The 19,817-nt window shown below is 34.0% G+C and overlaps 1 protein-coding gene and 1 pseudogene across 1 annotated transcript; one reads left to right on the top strand and one right to left on the bottom strand.

Annotated features, from left to right (window-relative positions):
- Positions 1-375: 375 nt before the first annotated feature.
- LOC18589390 (pentatricopeptide repeat-containing protein At3g62470, mitochondrial-like) lies at positions 376-2,766 on the top strand. The gene has a single exon (XM_007014343.3). The coding sequence runs from the start codon at positions 464-466 to the stop codon at positions 2,345-2,347; it is 1,884 nt and encodes a 627-aa protein (XP_007014405.3). The 5' UTR covers positions 376-463; the 3' UTR covers positions 2,348-2,766.
- A 194-nt stretch (positions 2,767-2,960) lies between these two features.
- On the bottom strand, positions 2,961-5,280 carry LOC18589389 (pentatricopeptide repeat-containing protein At1g11290, chloroplastic pseudogene; annotated as a pseudogene).
- Positions 5,281-19,817: the final 14,537 nt, after the last annotated feature.

The raw sequence follows: 19,817 nt of genomic DNA, 5'->3' as shown, positions 1-19,817 counted from the left end.
AATCCTAACCTTAATAAAATGTGTATTATGTTAAAATTAGCTGCATTTAACCCAGATGAAATATGCAAAGCCTATAATTGAATAGATCATGCGTACATATTTCTCTTAAATCTAAATCTATCAACCAAAATTTCAATTAAGCATATGAGCATTTAACTTATTAGTTGGTACATAATCTCTACTTAAAAAGGAATATTCGAATCCTCTTTCTTTCTTTTTAAATAAAATAAAATAAAAAGCCAAAATTCCAATTAATAACAGCCCACTCATTCTTCCCCTACCTTTCCCCGAATGCTATACCCGACTCCTGTCAAACCATTTTTCAACCCAATGTAATGGGCTCCTTGCACTTGGTGGATCCTCAGCGCAGCCCAAGAATGAACAACCCAAGGAATTTACCCTTGGGCACCCGCCACCCTCTCTTCTCATTTTCCACTTTCCTCCTCCCTTTAATGGCGGTTAAATGTCTCTTTCGCTGAGGACTTCCACCAAGGTCACGAGCTTCATTCGACGACACGGCAACTCTCAGTATTGTTACAGTTTTTTCCATGGCGAACGAACTTCAGAGTTACTCTTTCTCGATCAGAGACCAAGACTACGAGAAAAAAGACGACGTGGAGGAGAGCAAGTGTTCTTTCCTTGTGGTAGCTCTCTGCCCTTGTTTAGTTTGCTTCATTCTTCTCCTTATTATAGTCTCCGTCGTGTTAATTGTCAAATTCCATTTCTTTTGCCACACTCCTCTTCGCTCCATTATTTACAAGAAAAACTGCTAGCCAATTCCATTTCTTTGGCCCGCAATGTTTTAGATTTCAATCATAGGAATTTCTCTAGCTTCACTGACGGTGATACAGATTCTGAAGCCGACCATGAATCTGATAGTTCTGGTGACAGCTCTAAGTCTAGAGCGGACCCAAAGGAAGTTGAGAGAATATGCAAGGTGATCGATGAATTATTTGGCTTAGATCGAAACATGGAGGCCGTTTTAGATGAATGTGGGATTAATCCTACTCATGATTTGGTCATGGATGTGCTCGAACGGTTCCGGCACGCCAGAAAACCGGCCTTTAGGTTTTTCCGTTGGGCCGGACAAAAGCCGGGGTTTGAACATGATTCCATGACTTATAACAAAATGATGAATGTTTTAGCGAAGAATCGGCAATTTGAGACCATGGTAGCGATGCTTGAAGAGATGGGTGCCCAAGGTGTTGTGACAATGGAGACTTTTATTATTGCAATAAAAGCTTTTGCGGCCGCCAAGGAGAGGAAGAAAGCCATTGGGATCTTTGAGTTAATGAAGAAGTATAAATATAAAGCGGGTGTTGATACTATTAATTGCTTGCTTGATAGTCTTGTGAGGGTTAAGCTTGCGAAAGAAGCGCAAGCCCTTTTTGAGAAGTTGAGAGACAGGTTTACACCCAATTTAAGTACATATACGATATTGCTTAATGGTTGGTGCAGGGTGAGGAATTTGATGGAAGCAGGGAGGGTGTGGAATGAGATGATTGATAAGGGATTTAAGCCTGATATTGTCGCACATAATGTTATGATTGAAGGGCTGTTGAGGAGTAGGAAGAGATCTGATGCAGTGAAGTTGTTTGAGGTCATGAAGGCTAAGGGGCCTTTGCCTAATGTTCGGAGCTATACAATTATCATTCGGGAGCTTTGCAAGCAAGCCAAGATGAATGAAGCTGTTGGATATTTTGATGAGCTGCTTGATTCTGGATGTCAGCCAGATGCAGCAGTTTACACATGCTTGATCACTGGTTTTGGAAATCAGAAAAGGATGGATGTGGTTTACAGATTGTTAAAGGAGATGCAAGAAAAGGGTTGTCCACCCGATGGCCAAACCTACAATGCCCTGATTAAATTGTTGACAAGGCAACGAATGCCGGAGGATGCAATGAGGGTATACAAGAAGATGATTCAGAGTGGAATTCAACCAACAATTCACACTTTCAACATGATCATGAAATCATTCTTCCAGACCAGAAATTATGACATGGGTCGTGCAATTTGGGATGAGATGAATGAAAAGGGGTTTTGCCCCGATGATAATGCATATGCTGTTTTCATTGGAGGACTGATCAGTCTAGGAAGATCAGGAGAGGCTTGTAAATTTTTAGAAGAAATGATGGAGAAAGGAATGAAAGCTCCTCATCTTGATTACAACAAGTTTGGAGCTGATTTCTCTAGAGCTGGGAAACCTGACAAACTTGAGGATCTGGCTCAAAAGATGAAGTTCTCTGGTAAGTTTGAAGCCGCTAATGTCTTTACAAGATGGGCTGAGATGATGAAGAAAAGGCTTAAGAGAAAACGTCCCTTTAAAACTGATGGAAGGTGCATCTAGCATGCTAATGAACTGTTTCACTCTGGTTTCGTGTGGCTCGTGGATCATAGTCTGGTCACTTTACTTCGTCTCACACATGACTTTTTTATTTTTTGTAAGTATTATCCAGTTGTTGCATCCTGTATTTCTAGTGTTATAGTTTAGTTCTTGATTCCTTTATCTGCTCTTCAATTTTATCCTTGCTTGTTGTGCAATAGCTTTGATTGTTTTGTTCACCCTTGCATCCATCTAGGTTCTTTTCTGAGCTTTGTAATTTTTATAATGGAGCTGGCTGCCGAGGTTTATACTTAAATATGATGCAAGCCAAATGATAGGGTTGCTGTTAGCTTTTGCTTGGTTCGAAAATGGAACCCTAATTTTCCTGATTTTATAACTTTATTTTGCATCAAAGAGCAAAGTAGGGCAAGATATTTAGTAGAGGTGGTTATTGAGCCAATCAAGTGTTAACTTTGTGATTGTGCCATTTCGTTTTGAGTCACTATGCATTTAAATTGTTTTTATATTGGTTTTATTACGAGTTCAAATCACTTCAGCTTCAAGTATTTTGGGCTTTAGTCATTTTAAATGTTAAATTACTCAAGTTATTTTATTAATAATTTGAGTCATATTCCAATTATATTGATTGTGTTTATAAATTAAATTGAAATTTAAAGTGAATAAAAATAATCAAAAATACTAGGATGTAAGATCCAAAGGAATGCCGCCTCCTTCCCAAGCTAAAGTTTTGAGTGCGTCCATCATCTCATCAATCCTTGCATGAGAAAAATCCCCTATTGTAAATTTTACAAAATTTCCCTTCACTTGAACCAGGCTGTACCCAGCTTCCTTCTTCAGTCCACTTCCCTTCAACATCTTCCTCGCCTCTGCAACACAATCCCACATCTCATCTGACGCATACAAGTTTGACAATAATACATAAGGTGAAGTGCTCACTGGTTGAAGTTTCAGAAGCTGTTTAGCTAAACGTGCCCCCATGACTACATCTCCATGCAGTCTGCACGCAGACAGCAGGCTCCCTAAGGCAACTGGATCTTGTCCAAAAGGATACTTCTTCATGTAATCCTCTGCCTCATTTAATCTCCCAGCTCGTCCCAACAAGTCGATAAGGCAAGAAAAATGTTCTATATCAGGGGTAATACCGTAGGTTTCTTGCATAGAATTAAAAAGATGGAGGCCTTTATCTACCAAACCAGCATGATTGCAAGCCATCAGAAGTCCAACAAATGTCACAGAATCTGGTTCTAATCCAATTGCTCTCATCTGCTCAAAGAGTTCAAGGGCTCTGCTTCCAAGCCCATGATTTCCAAATGCAGCAATGATGGTGTTCCATGAGACAAGATTGTGATGAGACATCCTGTTGAATACGTGGTATGCATATGCAATGGAACCACATTTAGCATACATGTTTGTGAGCGCATTACCAACTCCAATATCTTGGTTCAGCCTTGTTCTTATCAGATAAGCATGAATCTGCTTGCCGTAAAGTATTGAAGCAAGCGCAGCACATGCAGAAAGTACACTGGCAAAAGTGAAATCATCTGGTCTTGTGTGATATTCATTAAACATCTCTCTGAAAGCTCTCAAACTCTTTTCATGATGTTCACAATGAAAACAAGCAGCTATAAAAGTGTTCCAAGAAATGCCATCCTTTTCCTCGATGAATTCAAAGACCTTCTCTACCTCTTGTATTGAAGTAAACTTTGAGTACAGTGTCATGATCACATTACCTATAAAAGCGGTGGAGTCAAGTCCATGCTTGACTGTCTGGCAATGCAATACCATTCCTCTATGTAAAGCATCTAAATCAGCACAACTCCCTAGTAATCCCACAAAAGTAAAGCGATCTGGCATAAGGCCTTGTTGATGCATATGTTTAAAAACTTCAAAACCCTTTTCAGGCTGCTGGTTTTCTACAAATCCAGTAATCAGAGCATTATAAGACACAGCGTTTGGTTCTGATGCCCCAGAATGCACTGACAATGCATCACTACAATGACCACATTTCATGTACATTGAGATAAGGGAGTTGGAAACAAATGAGACAGACGCGTATCCGTACTTCAATGATTGAGCATGAATTTGTCGTCCTTCCACTAACAACAAAAGGTTGGCACAAGCACTAATCGCACTGGCAAATATGTACTCATTGGGTGCAAGGCGCATTTGGGAAAGTAAATCAAGTGCTGATGAAGTCTCCCCAGCCTGTTCATAACCAGAGATCATGGCAGACCAAGAAACAAGGTTTTTTTCAGACATTTCATCAAATACCTGACGAGCAAAGCTAATCTTGCCACACTTTGCATACATGTTGAGGACATGGTTGGAGACAATGACATCTGCCTGCATACCAGCCTTGACGACGGCAGCATGAAATGAAAGACCACTGCGAAATGCCTTGGTTATGGAGCAGTGGTGCAAAAGCGAGCCAATAGTTTCAGGTACCATTTAATCTAGCCACCAGATACAGCAATTACCAATGTCAAGGATCTCCTCTCCTTTAACATCCTGTGCCAGGAACCCAGATTCATGAAGAAAAATGGGACCATCCTAAATCATGAAATCATCCATTAAACTCAAGTTCAATTGTCTTCCAATTACCTGGCCTGGTTGAGACTTGGGAGAGGGAAATTCTGGATTTAAAAGAGAGCAAAGGCGACCTGGCTGGGTCTGGCTTATGGGAAAAAATACAAAGGGGAATTTGGGTAACCACCAAACGACAACATAGTAGGATTATGGGGCAAATGACTTGGGCTGGGTTTAATAGATTTCTCAGTAGATTGCCCCATTTTAGTATTTACCCAATTTGGTTTTACATTAATAAAACACCCAACAATTGAAGGACATGAACTAGATCATTTCTCACAAAAATAAGATATGTGAACTAGTTCACAACCATTCATTCATTTGTATTTTGTACTAGTGAGAAAGGAAAAACTACAATGGGAATCAACACAACATTTCAATTGATTTTTGTTTGCATCCCCAGCTAAATTTTTGTTCTTTTCTATATAAATTTGAACAAATATTCAAATTTATCCTCTTATTGATTTTTCTAGCAATCTCACATCCATTCTTATTGATTGATAATACTTTGTTCTTTTCTTACTCTTTTATGTTATGCCACCTCTAAGTTACTCTAGTATACAATTTCTACAACATCTCTAGAGATTGTCACTTTGACATGACACGATAACCATTAAAAGTCTAATCTTATATAATTGTATAAGCTCTCTTACTTGTATTTTTGTGCAGCATGACAACAATGCAAGTTTGAGCGAGAATATTGAATTTAAGAAACCATATGATATGTTTTGGTCATGCAGACACAAAAAATAATATGATATGACTTAAAATACCCCATTTCAAAAAAATAAAATATATATCCCTATTTGAAGATAAAAAAAATATTTTTGGGTGAGGAAGATAACAATTTAGTGCACATTGTTTAGGGAGAAAAACCCCTAGAAGGAATGCTAAGAGAGTTAATTTCTAATTTATCAAAAATTTTAATTCCCGATGGGTTTAAAAATTTCAATAATTTATTAAAGACCCTTAAGAATGAAGAGTATAGTATAGGACAGTGACTTCTCATCTCAATAACAAACCCTAGCCTATATCCTTGAGGATTATAAATAAGGTGGCTGATAGCATGTGAGGAAGAGAAATACACTGATGCCGATAATTTTGGTTTGGTTTTCCAATCCCAAGTTTTAATGTTAGCTCTCTTTTTCCTAAAAAATGGTTGTTAGAAAGGAGGAAAGCAGCAAATTCAAGGATGGTGATCATAACCATCACCTATGAAAATCCTAAAAGCAAACAAAAAGAGGGGATCGTTGAGGATGATTTGGTCTCTTTCAATCACCCAAAAAGTCTTCCCCTTTTTTGTCACATTGACAACAACTTTTGTCCCCTTTCACCAAAGAGCTGGCCACCCCCACCCATGCCTTTTTCACCAATTTAACCCGTTTGCTCTTGCTCATGTAAAATGGAAAAGAGCATACCACAATACACATAACAATGACTCAAGACTTCCCCATCTATTTGCATGACAGTAATCATGCAATCAACTTTATTAATTAATTCCCAAAGCTCCTTTCCAATCCTTCATCCCCCACTCAATAATCATGTGCTGCTTTGAAGTCTAACCACCCATTATACTAGTGGTAATTCAAAAGCCTTTTTGTATTGGAATTTATATATATGTATGTTCATATTAGGTATAACTTTAATGCTCTCTAAGTAGATGAACAAGCATGCATGTTACATGTGACAAAATCACCGTACCAGACTTGAACCATTCCCTCTCAAACTCTTCTTTTCTTTAAAATGATAAAAAAAAAAATTAAGCATTTATGAACATATAAGTCTTAGTGGTTCTGGATTGATAGTGCAATCTATAGGTATGTGTGTGATCAAATAAACTTTAAAAAAATTTAAAAAAAAATTCATGGTTGTGGATAATGACAATAGGTGCATATCCTAATTGTTGATCAATCAGTGATCAAGTTAATATCTTTGTAGGCATATGTATACCCACATGGGACTAATTAATGGACCAACCTCCTCTTAATACCATCACTGTTCAAAGCAACTCTCAATAAAAACGACTCCCATGAAGTGACAAAACCAATTGCAATTTGAGTGAAAAGGCTTCATGTCACGGTTAAAGCTTAGAAGAAATTAAACATACGGCTATTTATTTATTTATTAGCTCTAAAGGAGGTCACATGACAATCCTTCCAAAGAGAAATTAGTGAAGGCTAGGGAGTATAGGATAGACTGGGATTATGCACAAGATAGAATGAATGATTATTTGGGGGACCAACCCAATCATGGCTTAGATATATTTTCTTCTTACATAGTAAATTTTTGTTAAAGAGAGATAAAAAGGGTTTAATTTCGTATGATTAGTTTTCATATGTTTGGGAATTGGAATAATTGCAGGGGGGAATGAAGTGGAGTAAGTGCGTCACATGTGGTGTATAAGCAAACGACAAGGGTGGTGGGGCAGCCTCACATGTGCTTGGGCAAGCAACTGTGAGAAAAGCTACAATCTCCAATCTCCGATCTCCAATCTAGTTTTCCCAGCTCCGGATACCAGAAGCAAAACTTCTTTTTCCTTATTTGTCAGTACAAAAATCTCTGTACGCCCTTTCCTGTCAAACCAAAAAATTGGACATCTACAATTTATTGAAATATGAGTCTCTCTCTATTTACAAAGCATCATATTTGAAATGATTAAAACATAATATATTTATATAAAAAGATATTAAAGTGTGCAATGATTCAAAGTTATAACATTAGTATAAGTCCATCTTTGTCTCTCCACGTGTATATATATACACACACATATATATAAATTAATAAAAAATAAAAATTATATAATAATAATTTTTAAAATTAATAAAAAGTAAAATTATCATTTTAATATTGTCACATTATCAAACTAATGGAAACACTAATAGTTGATTAACGACTAGATCTATATGTTTAACAAATGATATTATTTTGAAGTAGAGTGTTTATTTCGAAAACTAATAAACCCATCTAGAATTTCGATTAGAATTTAAATGTGTGGGATATTTTACCTTAAAATATATTATCAAATTATTTAACTATTCAAAATGATTTTTAAACAAAATGATGTTATTATATGTCAATTAATAACTCCGGTGGCATAGCACGGGTTGGTAACTAGTTCTCGTTTGAAAGCTCTCTACTTGTAATAATAAATCCAATATTCAAGGGTAGGAGCGGACCCTGAGGATAGCTAGTGCAACATTGGATTCCACTACAAATTGAATGAAAGCCATGTTCCTTTGAAAAATTGCTCAATCTAATAAATCTTTCATTTACCAATTTCATTCAACTTGTTTAACAAGTGTTGTTAAAGTATCATTTTTTCCTTGTCTAGAATAATGTAAATATAAGAAAAAATGTATTTTCTCATAAAGACTTAAAAGGAGTAATCTCATGGTAGCTTCCATTTGATTCTATGAAACATAACTCTTCTCTTTTTTCTTTCAAAAAAAAAAATTACTAATAGCTATTAACTTTTTTTTTTTTGAAAATTATGCAACTTCTTTCATGACCATCGACGAAAAGAATTTTTCCCCTCATTCTAGTACATCACTTGTAAATTAAACAAAAACCTTATGGTATTGGATTATATACTTCACAACACAGATGAGTATATGTGTCATGACTCGGTACTCCTATCGAGTCCGTGACAACTGTTGCGATGTCTCGATTGACATTCATTACCCGAAATACCATCCAAAACCTCGCAAGACTTTCGCATCAGTTTTACTTCTCCCCTGTGAGCAACAGTTATTAAATACCATGTTTTAAAGAAATATAGACTAATTTCAAATATAAAACAATCAATAACTAATTTCTACTACACAAGAGTATTTTGGTCATTTAATCCAAAATTTTTAAACCCTGGTAAAAATATGATATACGAGTAATAAGCATCTATTTCATGTCTAAAAATAAGTTTCGTTGTCTAATTCATCAATTTAAAGTGAAATTATAGCTATTCAAATTAAATAAAAATATTAAATAAAATATTATATTTTCTTATAAAACAATATTTATAAAACTCTGTGTAAATAATTTTTGTAGCGTAAAAGCAAAATAAATTCATACATACAGTGGTACACACAGCCAGGTATACAAAATATTCTACAATGACATGTGGGCCCCCAAAATAACCAAAATAAACACGATTATAAACCTGTAATTTCTAAGGGTGCGAATCCAACAGCAAACCCTCGACAAAATCGACGGTCTACATACTGCCTTGAGCTTGAAATAGTTGAAAGAATGGGTCAGTTTTTATAAACTCAGTGAGTAAGCAAATTTCATCTATAACATATAAAGCCGAGTAAATGGAGACAATTTAAAACATCTCAGTATAATATGATTCATAATATCAAATCTCATTTCAACCCATATCAATCACTTATATTTTATCAAATATAATCAACAAGGCTTATGACTCTCTTAAAACTTGGCTCGTGCCAAACTTATACTCGGTGACACCTTGGCCCGAGGCATCCAACTGAGTCCATCAAGGCTGTGAAAATAACATATGCACATAAAACAAGTTCTTACGTTTAAAACACAGCCGTTCCTTGGCGTTGACTGAGTTTCACCTTCACATGGTGGTTCGGCGTGAAGTGAACTCTAACGTTACCTTAAGAGATACCCTCCGCGCCTCTCGTACTAAGGTAAAATATAACGGGGTTTACCGTACCCCTCTTATAGGATGGTCCACGGAAACCCGCCCACTACAGTAAGCTAATCAAATAACCCACCAATTCAATAAAATTTTTGACAGCATGACATGACTGATATAATATTACCAGCCTGTTAAGGTAAAGCAAAACAATTCATATATTCCACACGAACACAAATCCAACCATGCTTGCCATCACATTGTCATAAGCCATCAATTCATACCATATGTCAAAACATATATATAACGCAAGTATACAGTCTCCACTTACTCAATTTCCAAAACCAATATTCAATTTCAAAACAAGTTATAAATCTCATTTCGTTTAATCAACACTTCAATTATAAAACATAATAGTTTACAATTTAAATTCATTTTTCTTTAAAACATAAAAACGAGTATAAACTACTTTAGATAGTTAAGACGAAAGTTTGATTACTCACAATAACGGGAGTATGGAGTACTTTTATTCTTGATCCTCGGGTATGATATCCTTACCCTTACCAGAGGGCTCACCACCTATACATAATACACGACACGTAATTCAATATATTTGTACCAAACTGTTATAAAACTATTTCAGGCTCTATATGAATGCATGAAATTGAAAGAGAAGTGTCCGAATAATCACTTAAAGACGATGTTCTATGGGGGTTCAATTATGATAAGACTGAATTGGCATTCGACCTAACCCGCACTATGCACCATTGATTTAACCAAAACATCCAATTCAACTCCAAATATATTCATTACACTCCCAATAATCTAATACACCAAAGCATTACAATGAACTTAATTTTTGACTAACTTCACCATTTTTTGAAATTCATTCCGATTCCGAACGAACATACTAATCAATGTCTACACAGTATCGTAAATCCATATATATATCATTAGGAATCAAATCCAAGTCCATTTACTATGATTTTCTCATTTTCCATCAAGCCATTTTCTAAAGGAACTATATTTTTCAATAATCGGTTTCGATGTCCAACACCATAATTCATCAATTCCTAGCTAAATAACATGAAATAAAACCAAATCCATCATCAACATGCTCTATAAAAAAATCGGCCAAATGAGGGTGGTTGAAGAACATGTGATTTTCTTGCTTGTTTTTCCTTCCAAACATCACAAAATGACTAAAAACACTAGGATATTATGAAATCTAGCAAAATTCATCACCAAAACTTCTCTCTCTAGATTTGGCCAGCAAAGGTTCCCTCTTGAAAACTTGAGTTTTAGCCATGGAGAATGAAAAAAAATGCATGGGAAAGGTAGATCACAAGCTAAAATTAAAAAATCTTACCTTTACTTGCCTAATTCCTTAAAATCCAACAATTTCTCTTGAATTTTTCCTTCCTAGGGTTTGTTCTTCTCTTTTTCTCTTTGTTCCCTTGCTTGGCCGGCCATAAGAATGAAATGGGAGAAGCTTAAGTCGGTTTATAAAGGAAAATCATAAAAATATTAAAGCTTGACACATGTCACCATTTGATTGGTCCATGTTTAAAAACTTAACCATTAAGCAATTTCTCACCACCACATGTAATCCCATAATTATCCAAAGTATAAAGTGATAATAGGTGAAATTCATGGGCTTGACAAGTGTCATGGTGGTGTAAAATTTCAATTACGTCCTCATGGACACGTGAAATGACCGTTTTGCCCTTATACTCGAAAAATGTCAAAATTGAAAATTTTCACTCCACAATTTCAAATTATGCTCCAAATAGTCAAAATTGATCAAAAATCTCGTCCAACATTCCAATTTTACCCTTGGATGGCAAAATGACCATTTTACCCCTATGCTATGAAAATTCTTGAATTAACTCCAAATCAATCCTCGAACTCCAAATTACCATTTTAAGACATTTTAAGGTTCAATAACTCTCAAATACATCTTAAAATCTCTATTTGGATTAGTTCGAGGCTTTAATCAACTTAATTGTACCACTAGGTACAATACAGAATTTTAACGATTTTTTCGATACATTTACTTATGCAAACATTCTATCAAGCACATAAATGATATGACAAGTATATTATAAAGTTGGGCTTGACAATATGTCCCCAATGCCCCTCAATTTCACCCATCCCCATCAAAAACATAACCCAAGCCCTTACCTTCATACACATGCACTGAGAAATAAAAAGCACGTTATGCTTGCACTTTACATTATCACAGGCAACCTTATAAAACATAATTCCTAGACAACCCTATACACAAAAAAAGGTAGCAACCTCCCCCCCCCCCCCCCCCCCAATTCACAACTCAAAGAATAAAAAATCCAGCAACCATAACAACGTCCCAAATGACACACTAACCAATAACTAAAGCAAGATATGCACTAGTAGCAAAATCAATTCAATGAAATGATAAAAAATACAAACTATAGAAAATGACAAACCTACTAGAAAACATGTAGTATTGTTGTCTGCAACTACACCCCATCTTTCGTTAGATTATTAACTCTCTAATTTGCCTTTCTTTTAACATGTTGAATCTTTCATCCTTCTAGTTTTTCCTTCAATCTCTCAACTTGCAACAACCACTTCCTCAACCTCTAAGGTATTATCTCCAGGCATTGAGTCCATTTAATAGCGTTGCTTGAGTCAATTTCGATGACAAGTTTGTACTCATCCTTCCACATAGAAACTGAAAAAATGAGGAATGCCTCTTTCACTATCATAGTCATTGCTAAGTTGGAATTTTTGGTACTAATGGACTTGAAAAATATGATTTTAGTTTCACCATTAGCATTCCTCAGTAATCCTTTGATCCTAACAAGCCTTGGGCACCCTTTAACAGCTCCATTTACATTGAACTTCATCTGTCCTTACCTTGGTTCCTCCCATTTAATCATTTTTTCTTTATTTACACATTTTTTCATGTTGTCTGTCAATTAGAAGTTGTCTGTATGTGTCCAACACTGACATGTACCCATTTAGCCTCTTGGCATTAGCCTAAAAAGCCACTTTAAGTTTCACCAAAAACACTAATTGACATTCCACTTTTTCTAACCAAACGCCATCTCGTTTCTGTTTTTCCAAATTAACTAAACAATTGCGAATTATGCCATTCTCCATATATTTTTATCCATCTCACCAAGCTAAGCTCCTTTCACTTCTCAAAGAAAAATCTAGCACTCTTTGGTGATGTCCAAACATAGCCCTAAGCCTTGCACCAACTTATTCAGATTTTTTATGTCTCACAATAAGTAATAAAAAGGTAACAACATGTTTCCCTTTCCACATTGCGTAACATGCACAATATTGAGTTATTTTGAAGCATACCCTTTTTGGCTAACTTGTCTTTAACGACAACCTTACCATGCATCAACTGCCAAATGAATATCTCAACTCTAAATAAAGTCAAGTTTGCCCACACATGTTTCCATATGCTATCAATTTTTTCACTAAGGGTGAGAATATGATTAAAAAATGACTTGGCCGTATAGATCTTACTAGCTTCCCCTTTTTCACACCACATCATCTTTGAGTTTCTTGCTAAGCTAGAAATCCCAAAGAGTATCTCTCAATTGCTCCCATTGTTCGATCTTTCAATAAAATAAACTTTTTCTCAAGCTTAAGTCCCACACCAAATTACAATCATCTCTCTTGCCATAATCTAAAATCTTTCTACTTTTGTTTGTTGCCAATGCGAAGATTTTAAGAAAACAACGTTCCAATATAACTTTTTCAATCCATTCCTCATGCCAAAAGGCAATATTTTCACTATTACCAACTGTAAAACCAATGTTAGAAATCACCTGTAAGAAAAATTTGTTAGTAACAAAACTGGGATTAATAATTCTTTTCTGTATTGTTAAAACTTTCTTATTTGCACTCTTGTTTGCACTCATGTTTCGCAAAATAATGGAAGGATCGTTTTTGGTTTCCATTACCACTTTTTTCCATAGACTGTTTCTCTTTTTACCATATCGCCAAATCCACTTATTCAACAAAGCATGATTTCTTACCTCTAAGTCCATAATCCCAATGTCCCCACACTCTTTATAATTACAAACCTATCCATTTTCACAAAATGAATTTTTCTTTTCTGTTCCACACCCCCACAAAAATCTCCTTTGAATTTTTTCAATTTCATGGATGGAATTTTGAAATGACATGTAAAATATTAACAAGCTTGCCAACACTAATCTAAGTAAAGTCACTCTTTCACCCAAGGATAATGTTTTCACCTTCCAACCAACAAGTTTTGATCCCACTCGTTCAAGTACTGATTTTCAAAATTTTATGGAGTTATGATTCGCACCCAATGATAGCCTAATACATGTGGTGAGAGTTTTCCCTACTTGACATGAGATACTCTTCACCCAACTTTCAGCAACTTTCTAATCAATTTTTATTTCTATCAAGTGGATCTTGTGGAAGTTAATTTTGAGTCTTGAGATGCTTTGGAAACATCAAGATATTCTTTTTAATGCCATAATTGTTGTTCCTGTTGAAATGCTAGAATGGGGTGAATAACACTAAAAATTTTCTGTTCAGCCCTTTAGAGCTTGAAGAGCACGTAATCAACTAGATAAAGGAAAGGACAATAACTTGTTAGAATTACTAGAAACCAAGTAAGGAAGAGTAAAGAGAAGTGGACAATGCAAGAGTATTTATAGTGGTTCAGTCCCTTTCACCTACATCTACCACCTTAATCTCCCAATCAAATATTTTCAACCCAACTTCACTAAACCAATGAAATTAACAGCTTCAACAAGTTTAGCAAAGTGAGCTTCTAACCCAAGCTCTAGTCCCTTACAACAATCTTTAGAGTGCTTCCCCCACTTTAATTTCCCAAGAAAAAAAGAAAAAGAAGTACAACTAAGTACCTTTACAGGTTTGATCAAATTACAATCAAGTTCAAACATTTTTCTGGATTTGGAATAAAGAACAAGTGCTCTTAATGAAGAATATTTGGCTTTTTGCCCAAAGTAACTTTTTTATCTTCAAATCTACTTTTTTTTACTGTTGGAGCTTCCTTTTATGCTTGGGGAGTTAGATTTTTCTATTAGAGATAGTTTTTAGTCGTTAAAAATAACCCTGATGCACTTCTAGTCGTTATTTTGTCCTCTATTGTTTAAATTCAAACAGGCAGACAAACTTGAGCTAATCAATTACAGATAGTTCTAACTGATTATAGCTTCTTTGCCTTGCATTATCTTGCTGCTGCGTTCTTTACTCTAACCGATTACAAACTTTCTTTTTTCACTTGTCTGCACAACAATCTTCCTCTAATTGGTTAGCTTTTCCTTTAACTGATTGAAGCTTTTATTCCTTCAACCATAATCATTTAAAACCAGCATTAATCGATTAGAAAATCTTCGAATTTTGAACTGCTTCGTTTTGGCTCCCTTTAACAGTCAATTATATTTTTAAACTTGTTTTTGGCGTTTGAAGATAGTATAGGACATTGTGCTCTAACTGATTAACTAGACCTCTTAACCAATTAGAATACTTCTGTTCTACTTCAACATATCACACAACCATGCCTTAGCTGATTAAGGTCCATTGATAATCAGTTACTAGGGTTCTGTTTTGTTCATTATTTGTTCTTTCCTTCTTAATTGACTAACTCTTCATTAAACTTAGGAAGCTCCTTTACTTGTTTTTAATTAACAGCTTTGTTAGGGGTATAAGATTAAATCCTGCACACTTAAATAGTGAAGTTAAACATTAATGAGTGAGGAATGTTTTGTTATCATCAAAATATATAGAGTGAAGAATAATGTTCTCTAAATTGAGCTCACAAAACAATATCATGTTGTCAGCATACTAAAGATAAGTGATTGATAATCCATTTTTCCTGATCTCAAACCCTTGCACAACCCCAATTCCTCTGCCTTTCTCAACATACAACTAAGAGCATTTGCAACCATGTTGAATAGGAAGGGCAATGGTCGCCATCCTTGTCTCAATCCCTTTTCATGCGAAATTACCTCATTAGGGATCCATTAACTAACATTAAGATTGAAACCAAAGTAATGCACTCCTTAATTCATTATTTCCATTTTTCCCCGAATCTTATTTTTTTCATAATTAAATCAAAAAATCTCTAACTCATGCTATCATAGGCTTTTTTGAAATCAAATTTTAAAATCACCACACCATTTTTTTTCTTCATCCAATCCACCGTTTCGTTGGCTATAAGTGCATAACCATCAATTGCCTTCCTTTAATGGAAGCAAATCGGTTCTTCCCAATAACTTCATCAATTACATTTCTCAATCTGTTGGCCCAAGTCTTAGCCACAATATTGTATAAATTGCCCACTAAGCTGATCAGTTTCTCACTCAAATTGTTGGGATTTAGGATCTTGGGTATCAAATCAATAAACAATGCATTCACCTTGCACCTAGGTTGTCCGTGCTTATAGAATTCCCTCATGAATTTGACCACATTCCATTGATTCTTGAAAAAATTCAAATTATATCTGTTTAGCCCTAAGGACTTGTTCCCATAGCATCCTTGGATTGTTTCCCAGACTTCATCTTCCTTAAATGGCCTTTCTAAGAAGTTAGCAAAGTTTTTATTGAGTTTCCTAAACTAACAGTCAAAGTTAACTAGATCTAGCACCATTTTTTCACTATACAATTTCTCAAAATGATTAGCTACTTTTTCTTCTTCTTTGATGCCTAGTGGATCACCTCTTAACCTTTTTGCCCCTTGAATTATCTCAATGTGATTTATTTTCCTCCTTTTAAAAGTCATATCGTTGAAATACTTTGTATTTCAATCTTCATCTTTAACCCATTTAAGTTTCTATTTTTGCATCTATATATTTCGTCTCTTATTTGGGATAAAGTGCCTATAACTTAACTTTTTTTATCCTTTATCTCCATCTATTTTTCCTCCTTAGACCCCATCACCTAACATTGAGAATTTAACTCCTTAAGTTCTTTTTCAAGACATTGAATTTGCAATTGTGTGTTTTCTAACACCCTTGTTCTTCAATCTTTAATAATTGCTTTCATATCCCTTAGCTTACTTTATATGTCCCTCTTTTCTACTATTTTCTACACATTATTCTCCCAAAAGCCTAACAACAACTCTTGAAGACTCTTTTCATCTTGCTAGTAGTTGAATAGCTTGAAGGGTTTAAGCCTTCAATCAGCATTGTTTGACCTCAAGATCACTGGGTTATGGTTTAAGAGAAAACTTGGTAGACATTCTTAAAGAAGCCTTTGTTCATATTGTAGCCACTCAATATCTAATAAGAATCCATCCAATCAACTGAAAACCAAACCCTCACAGTAGCCACACCAAGTAAATTTATCTCCTATTAAAGGCAGATCAACCAGACCAAGTTATTGATAAAATTCTCAAACACAACAGCTAATCTTCCTACCTCACCTCTACCTATTTTTCATGCTCATATCTAATTGTGTTAAAATCCCCCCCACACACCACATGACCTCCCTTTTGTCATGGCCTCAATTAGTTCCTCCCATAGCCTTTTCTTTGTCGATTCCTCATTCGAAGCATACATGTTAGTGACTCCACAAACTCTATTCATCTTGCTGACCTTGTCAATCAATAGCATAAAAAATTAAGTCAACATTCATGTTTAAATTAATGATCTCTTTATATTATCTTTGGGTCAATATTTAAGCTAAATTCGTGAAATTTTTCGTTACCTATTATTTTAATAGGTAAGTTAGATTTTCGATATACTTATTACTTTTAATTACTAATTTTTTATACGTTATCGATCTAGTCCTTGTACCTTTTAAATTTAGCTGTTTTTTTTTTAATTTTAGTGATATATTTACTCATTTTTAATAGAGATTTTGACGGATTAAAAAAAAGTCACCTTAATCTCCCATATTTTTATAAGAATAAAAAAATGAACATTGTACATTAATACATTTGCTTTTAGTTATTGATACACGATATTATCCTAAATATGCTACATATTAAATTATTTTTGGACCAAATGCCACTGCAGTTATTCTGCCTGAAAATTTCAAAATTTATTGGAAGCCATAATAAAGGAGGTAGAGTCCTATGATATTGTGAGTGAACCTTTTAGTCCTTATCAGCTGACACATTGATAATTACTACCAACTACCATCTTTATTTCTACTTGGTACTCTTAAATTACTATCGTATTATGTTCCCCCATATCAAAAATTTACAGCTGGAGGCTTATAGTTTATGGGCATAATAAATAATAGATTTTCTTAATGAGTGATTTTAACGATTTAAAAAAAAAATTGTTATAGTTATTAGGGCGTAAACAATTGTCTCTTTACTAAATAGTACTAATAGTAATATAATGGTTTATTAGTAAGATCGAAACTCAACATCAATTTTTGTCAAGGTAAATGGTTTTATCAATTAAATTAATTTTTTATTAGTAAAAAAATCTAAATGAAAAGTTTCAAATCAAAATATTTAGATATTATATTTTAAAAAGGTTCCGAAATATTTTAAAAAATTTAAATAAATTTTTATTCTTTTATCACGTTCAATCAAATCTTTATACTTTTATTTTGAATCAAATAAACCCTTATAACTAATGGTTGATTAAATATCATAGTTAAAACGTTAGTTGTTATTTTTATAATAGTGGTGTTAACATGGTATATTAACATGTCATAATGAACAGTGATGTGACATAATGACATTATTAATGACATTTTTCACACTCTACGTTAATGTCATGTGAGTAGAAAATGACACATGACGTTTTGGTTAATAACAATTGATCAACCTTTAATTATAAAGATCTATCTAACTTAAATAAAAATATAATAGTTTAATTGAATGTAATAAAAAAATAAAAATTAAAAAACTTTTTAAAATATTAGGTAAAATATTTAATTTTAATTTTTAAACCAAATTATAATTTCTTAATCTCACACCGAAAAAAAAACGACTTGAATATTAAGCATTGTGCTTTAACTCGCTAATTAAGTATTCATATCAATTTAGGGAAGAGTAATTGGAGAGGTTTTCACGGTCAGATTCTAGATTTTCCTTTGAACATGCCTAATTTTTTTTATCAATAATATATATAAAAAGAAAACTAGAAAATAGTGGAATTTGTCTTTGTTACTATTGTTTTGTTTTCTCCTCAAACCTTCTAGTTGCTCAAAGTCTAAGCTTCTATGTCTACTCTAAATGCTAAACATTTTTGTAATCAGAAGAAGGCAAGTTAATCAGGAAAAGTTGGGCAAAGTAGTTGATTAAGTGGGAACCTTTGATCTTGTGCGCACATCGTGTAATCTACACTTACCTTTTGACCATTGAAATTTCATTTGCTAATCTTCTTCTTTTTCACCTTTTTGAAAATCTTAAAATCAATTTTTATTACCAGACAATTGTGGCAATGTTTGACCTTAACATTTATTAACCAAAACCAAAAAAAAAAAAAAATATTAATAGAGTTCCATAATTATTTATGACAAAAGCCCTTGTTTTTAAAGCATGTATCTTTGAATAATTGAACAAGAAAACATTTATACAAGGAAAAGAAAATACCACAAAAAGGAAAAAAATATGTATAGAAAAACTGGTGGACACTCGCGTAAATGCGGCAAATCAAATAGCTGGGAATTCGCTCTCCGCTCAGCTGCCCTGCCTCCTATCGACTATCATAGCCAAATTCCAAGGGTGGTTTCGTCATTTCACTGGAACAACTCCCCCGACAGCTTGCGCGCGAATGTCCCTAACAACAGTTAAAGATAACAACAAAGCTACATGAAACCAACAAAAAAAAAAAAAAAAAACGAAAAGTCATTGCATTAATTGACAAATAACGTGATAAAAGTAAATTATATAACAAATATAAAAAAGAATTAAATAATGCTACCTTGGTAATAATTTGTCTACGACTCCACCATCATCTTCGCTTCCTTGTCTGTAAGTCCGCGTTAAAACACGTAAATAATAAAATAATTGTATATTTAATATAATAACGAATTTAGAGTTTTATATAAAAATTAATTAATTAATATATATTAAATTTTATTTATATAAATAATAAAAAAATTAAAAATTAAAAAATACAACCATCACTTTATTACCACCTTCACTTTGATCGGTATTAGTAATTTTGTATATCACATGAATATGATATGATTTAATAAATTTAAATTGAATATAATTATGTAGACACAATTAACATATAAATAAATTTTATATAAATGGGCGAAATAAAGTGTAAATGATTTTTATAAAATTCATTTCTAGTGTTTAAAAGCATAGTTA

Source organism: Theobroma cacao, chromosome 9 (assembly GCF_053813885.1).
Source record: "Theobroma cacao isolate CCN51 chromosome 9, ASM5381388v1, whole genome shotgun sequence".
NCBI classification, from domain to species: Eukaryota; Viridiplantae; Streptophyta; class Magnoliopsida; order Malvales; family Malvaceae; genus Theobroma; species Theobroma cacao.
This window is presented reverse-complemented; position numbering and strand designations above follow the sequence as displayed.

Bases quoted from the DNA above. Each gene is read 5' to 3' on its own strand.
- LOC18589390 (XM_007014343.3), top strand. From the start codon at position 464: ATGTCTCTTTCGCTGAGGACTTCCACCAAGGTCACGAGCTTCATTCGA.